The following is a 6,000-nucleotide window of genomic DNA, read 5'->3' as shown; positions in this document are numbered from 1 at the left end:
TCAAGTGGAATTTATCCCAGGTACGCAAGGGTGGCTAAACATGAGAAAATCAATTAATGTAATTTTCCACATTAATTATGATCAAAGGAAAATAAACATATGATCATCTCAATTGGTGCAGAAAAGGATTTTGATAAAATCTAGCACCCATCCTTGATAAAAATATTTAGAAAACTAAGAATAGAAGGAAACTTCCTCAATATGATAAAGGGCATATATAAAAAAAAAACACAGCTAACATCCTACTCAATGGTAAAAGACTGAAAGCTTTCCCTTTACCATCAGGAAGAAGAAAAGGATGCCCACTTTCACCACTGTTGTTCAACATTGTATTGGAAATTCTAGCCAGATAAATTAGGCAAGAAAAATAAATAAAAGGCATCCAAATTGGAAAGGAAGAAGTAAAATTTTCCCTACATGCAAATGACATGATTCTATAGAGAAAATCCTGAGACTCCACAAAAAACTACTAGAGTTAATAAATGAACTTAGAAATGTGGTGGGTACAAGATCAACATACAAAAATCTGTGGTGCTTCTATCTGCTAGTAATGAACAATCTGAAGAGGAACTCAATAAAACATTCTATTCACAACAGCAACTGAAAGAATCAAATATCTCAAAACAAATGTAATCAAGGATATAAAGGACTTACACACAGAAAACTACAAAACATTGCTAAAGAAATCAAAGGAGTCCCAAATAAATATAAGGACATTCCATATTCATGGATTGGAAGACTGTTGTTAAGATGTCAACTCTATCTAAAGCAATTTACAGATTCAATGCAATTCCAATCAGAATTCCAATGTCTTTCTTTTCAGAAACGGAAAAGCCAATCATCGAGTTTATATGAATGAGTAAGAGGCCCCAAATAGCCAAATCATCTTGGGAAAGAAGAACAAAGTTGGAAGACTCACACTTTCTGATTTTAAAATGTATTACAAATTACAGTAATGAAAACAGCATGGTACTTTCACCAGGACAGACATATAGACCAATGGAATAGAATTAAGAGCTCAGAAGTAGACCCTCACATCTGTGGCCAATTTTTTTTTTTAATGCATTTGTTATTGTGAACTTTAACATATATACATAACAGTAATAACTTTCAAAGTACAATTTAACAAGTAGTTAGAGAACAAACCTCAAAGAATGTCATGGGTCACAGTTCCACAACTTCAGATATTTCCAATATTGTAAAATATTGCTTTTTTACAAGGGAACCAAGTTCACTCAATAGGGAAAAAATAGTCTCTTCAAGAAATGATGCTGACAAAACTGGATAATCACATGCAAAAGAATGAGGGTGGATCCCTACCTAACATATAAAAATTAACTCAAAATGGATCAAAAACCTAAATATAAGAACCAAATTATAAAATCCCTAGAATGAAACATCTTCAGAACCTTCTGTTAGTCAATGATTTCTTAGGTTTTACACCAAAAGCATAAGCAACAGAAGGAATTAAACAGGACTTCATCAAAAGTTGAAACTTTAGTGCTTCAAAGGGGTTTATCAAGAAAGTAAAAAGATGATGGGAGAAAATATTTGGAAACCATGTATCTGGTAATGGTTTTAACATACAGAGTATATAAAGAACTCAACAAGTGTAAAAGAAAAAGACAAAAAAAATTAAAAATAGGCAAAACATTTGAATGGGCATTTCTCCAAAGATGTACAAATGGCCAATTAACAGACGAAAATATACTCACATCATTATCCTTTAGGGAAATGCAAATCAAAACCACAATAGGATACCATTTCACCCCCATTAGAATGGCTACTATGAAAAAAAAAATAGTGTTGGAGAGGATGTAGAGAATTAGCACTCATTCGTTGTTGGTGGGAACATGAAACAATGCAGCCAGTATGGAAAACAGTTTGGCAGTTCCATATGACCCTATTGTAATGGCAAAAAATAAATTATATATGTCCCTCATCATTTTGCCAAATTATAAGCTCACCTTTGGAGTGACCAGCTGTATTAGTCAGGGTTCTCTAGTGAAACAGAATCAACAGGAGATACCTGTAACTATCAGATTTTATAAAAGTGTCTTACGCAACTGTGGGGATGCGCAAGTTCACATTCCATAGGGCGGGCAGCAAGCTGGCAACTTCTTTAGCTAGCTAAAGAAGAAAATTCTCTCTCTCTTCTTCCTTAAAAGTCTTCAACTGATTGGGTTAAATCCAGCTGATAATATTCTCTCGTTGCAGAAGACACTCCCTTCGTTGATGTAATCAGCCACAGATGCAATCAACTGATGATTTACTAAACCAGCCTTCTGGTTTATTAACCAACCACAAATGTCCTTGCAGTAAAGATTAGGCCAGTGCTTGGTTGACCAGAGACCTGGGGACCATTACCTGGCCAAGTTGATACATGAACCTAACCAATAAAACCATCCCAGCTAGCCTGCCCTGGGTATAACCGGGACTAGCAAAGCATGGCCTCCATATGGTTTGGATGATAAGAAAAGCCCTCACTTCTGTCCTTTTGTAACCTCTAATTTACTAGCAAGGCATATATCTTCATATGGCTTGGATGATAAGTTGCCCTCGGTTTCTCCAAATGCCCCTTGCCAGTTCTGTTTTTTGCACTACATAGTTTAAAACTGCCAATCCCCATATCTATGGGAAATCCCTAAACCTTCCCTCTAGGTCACAATAAAGGCAAAAGCCCAGGATCCAGATGTGCCCTTCTACCACCCCCTCCATGGACCCTCACAGGTACCTAAGTAAGGTAAACTTGGTCCTCCTCTCTGCCACCTTCCTTCTCCCCTCTCCTCCTCCAGGCCCTTTGATAGAATAAAGCTGTCCTTTCACTCATTCTGTTATCGTGTTTGTGTCTCATCACCCAAAGGACTTCCACATAACACCCAAAAAAACACTGGCAATCCCAACTCTAGATATATACCTGCAAGAATTGAAAGCAGAGATTCAAACAGTTATTTGCACACTAATGTTACCAGAGGCATTATTCACCTTTGCCAAAAGATGAAGCAACCAAGTGTCCATCAACAGATGAGTGGATAAACAAAATATGGTATCTATATACAAGGGAATATTATTCAGCCATAAAAAGGATGACACTATATGGATGAACCTTGGAGACATCACACTGAGTCAAGTAACAAAAGAACAAATGTATAACCTTACTGATATGAAATAATTAGAATAAAAAAATCTCAAGCCTAATACATGTTACCAGGGGTCAATGTAGGGGTAGGGTATGGGAAGTTAATGCTTTTAGTACAGAGCTTGTTTGGGGTGATGAAAGAGTTTAGGTAATGGATAGTGGTGACAGTAGCACAACATTTTGAATGTAATTATCACCAGTTTCAATTATTTTATAATTGAAAGCAGGTAAAATGGTGAATTTTAGGTTGTCTGTTACCAGAATTAAAATTTTGAAAACGATAGATATGTACAAAACAAACAGAGAACTCTAAACTGTTGGCTAAGTTAATAGTATAATTATAATAATATTGTTTCATGAATTTTGACAAAAGTAATGTAGTGGTAAATAGGGAAAGCTAAGTGTGTGTGAGGAGGAATATATGGGAACTCTGTACTTTCTGCATGATTTTCCTGTAAACCTACAACTTTAATTAAAAAAAAGCAAATGAAAAACATTAAAAAAGAGGACTAAATTTATTTCTCTGTATTTCACTAATTAAGATAATTATTTTATTTAATAAGCACTAAAATATTACTGCTTAGTTTTATTTTATCTATTACACAAAAAATTGGAATATAATAAGAACAAGAAAAAAATTCTAAACATCAATTCTTTATGTCAAGGCAGGATTTCTAGGGAAAAGCTACTATTATAAGGCATCACATAGAATTCAAATTTATTTTTAAAATAGTAGGAGTTTTGGTTCCAATGTCACATCACATACATAAATAGGGTAAAAATGAAAGACAAAACATTTACGAAAGTAATTTTGTTTTAAAGCATGTTTCATGTAGTACATCAATAACCACTATTCATTAGTGTTATAGACAGAAACTCCAGATGTGGTTTTGGGTCTTTTTCACTCTGGAAACCCATCAGCCAGTTCCCAGTCAGATGGGGTTGAAGTGGGGTCCCTTTCCCTTAATCCCAAAACATCTGCAAAGCAACAGTGTTGTGTAAACAGCATTAGGCCATGAGGAGGGGGGAGTGAGACTGGGCCTGTACCAGTTAAAGAAATCAAAACTTTACCGTTTAGTGGGGGCAAAGCTGCGGTTGCACGCATCAGCCAAGCGTAACCCTTTTAACAATAACTGCTCCAGGTCCAAGTGAAACTTTTTGTAACCCTTTAATAATCAATAGCTGCTCCAGTCCCAAGTGAAACTCTTTGTGAAATTGTTTTTGTGAAATTGTTTTGTATGATCAATAACTGCTCCAGTTCCAAGTGAAACTCTTTGTGTAATTGTTTTTTGTGATCAAGAGCTAAACTGCCAACTCTGCTTCTGTTAGAATAGCTTGCTTGCTTGCGTTTCTAGGATATGGTTTCTGTCTATATAAGGCCCCAGCGCACACAGGTGGGGGCTGCTTGCTGAACTCCCTGCGTGGAGTGAGAGACCGCAGCCGCCTGCTAGCTGGCTAATAAAAGGCTCTTTAAATTCTGTTTGGCTGTCTCGTACTTTAATTCGCGGGCACCATAACAGGGTACCATCGGTTTCATGTTGTTGTTTCTGCTCCTGAGAAGCAGACAGCTTATGGGGCAGAAGGGGAATGAGAGAAGGTTGTCTGAGGATTTCAATAAGTAGATTTCTCTGCAGAGTAGGAAAGGAGAAATTAAGTGTAGACTGGCCAGTGTTCTTGAGAAACACTGTGAGTAACTCAGCTAAAAATTCAGGGGATTTTTTAAATTCTTATTTTATTTTGAAGACATGTGTTTGATTAATCGTAAAAAGTAAAATGCAGATCTCAGTGAAGATCCTGAATTGACATCTTCTGGAATTGTTTAGCCTCCTAAGAGAGACTGGTACTCTTCAGTCAGTTTGGAACCCTAGGATAAAAGCAAGTAAGACATTTGTGAAGGGAATAATACTTAAACAACTGATTCCCAAGTAGAAACTCTTTAAGACTTACCTGTTGTATGTCTGTGATGGGATCTGTTATGTTCTCTTTTCATGGTCATAGAATTTTCCATGGGATAAAGAACCCACACTTTCCCTTATCCCTTAGCTCAGAGACTTCATTAACTGCAAGTCTCTTCCCTGTTTCATGACCCCAGATTTGGAATAAATAAAAGTTTCTTTTTTCCACACAAAAATGTCAAACTTTTGTTATAGGATGAAAATAAACCTTCTATATTAGCTTTTCGTTGGATCTTCAAACTACTCTACGCTAAGGCCAAATTAAATCACTAAATAGTCTAAGTACAGGAACTCAAGAGAACAAAATCACAGTATTCAATCCAAGTATCCTTACTACCTACGTATAACTCATATAGATGCCCATATTAAGTCCAGCAGTTTTCCCAAAGTTTTATTTAGCTGTGTAGCTTTTTTTGAATAAAAATCATGTGTGGAAGACTAATATATGATAGATAAGAGTGATATCATTCTTGGCTAAATAGGAATGAGACCCCTAGAACTCCACTGCTAAGGTGTACACACACACACACACACACACACACACACACACACATCCTGAGGGATAGATAATGTGCCTGTTTTCCAAACTCCCACAGATTCTTAAAGCCACCCATATCCTTTCAGTAAATTCATTTTTACCTAGGTTAGCCAGAATTTGATCCTGTTATTTGTCATTAAAGAATCTCAGCTGACATATCAGCAAAAATACTGTGTAAATAGGTGGACAAAATAATAAAAGAAAATTTGTCAGACATGCAAGGACCCAGAAGGTTTATTTTCCAGGTACACATTCTGAAAAAATAAAATAAATAGATAACTTGAGAATGTAGCCCAGTAAAAGTTAAAAGAATCCAAAACAGGACATAATATGGTATTCTAGAAATAGTCAAATTTACCCAAGATTAC

At 36.0% G+C, this 6,000-nt stretch overlaps 1 protein-coding gene across 4 annotated transcripts in view; it reads right to left on the bottom strand.

Annotated features, from left to right (window-relative positions):
• Positions 1 to 4,515: 4,515 nt before the first annotated feature.
• LOC119529506 (alpha-fetoprotein-like) overlaps positions 4,516 to 6,000 on the bottom strand; it is a 58,237-nt gene continuing 56,752 nt past the window's right edge. For 3 of the 4 annotated variants that reach the window (XM_037829958.1, XM_037829959.1, XM_037829961.1), the window contains one exon: positions 4,846 to 5,003. In XM_037829958.1, coding sequence (XP_037685886.1) covers positions 4,959 to 5,003 — 45 coding nt within the window. In that variant the 3' untranslated portion in view covers positions 4,846 to 4,958. Of the gene's footprint in view, positions 5,004 to 6,000 lie in introns of all 4 variants that reach the window. The other variant, XM_037829960.1, reaches the window with a different exon arrangement.

Source organism: Choloepus didactylus, chromosome 3 (genome assembly GCF_015220235.1).
Source record: "Choloepus didactylus isolate mChoDid1 chromosome 3, mChoDid1.pri, whole genome shotgun sequence".
Taxonomy (NCBI): Eukaryota; Metazoa; Chordata; class Mammalia; order Pilosa; family Megalonychidae; genus Choloepus; species Choloepus didactylus.
This window is presented reverse-complemented; position numbering and strand designations above follow the sequence as displayed.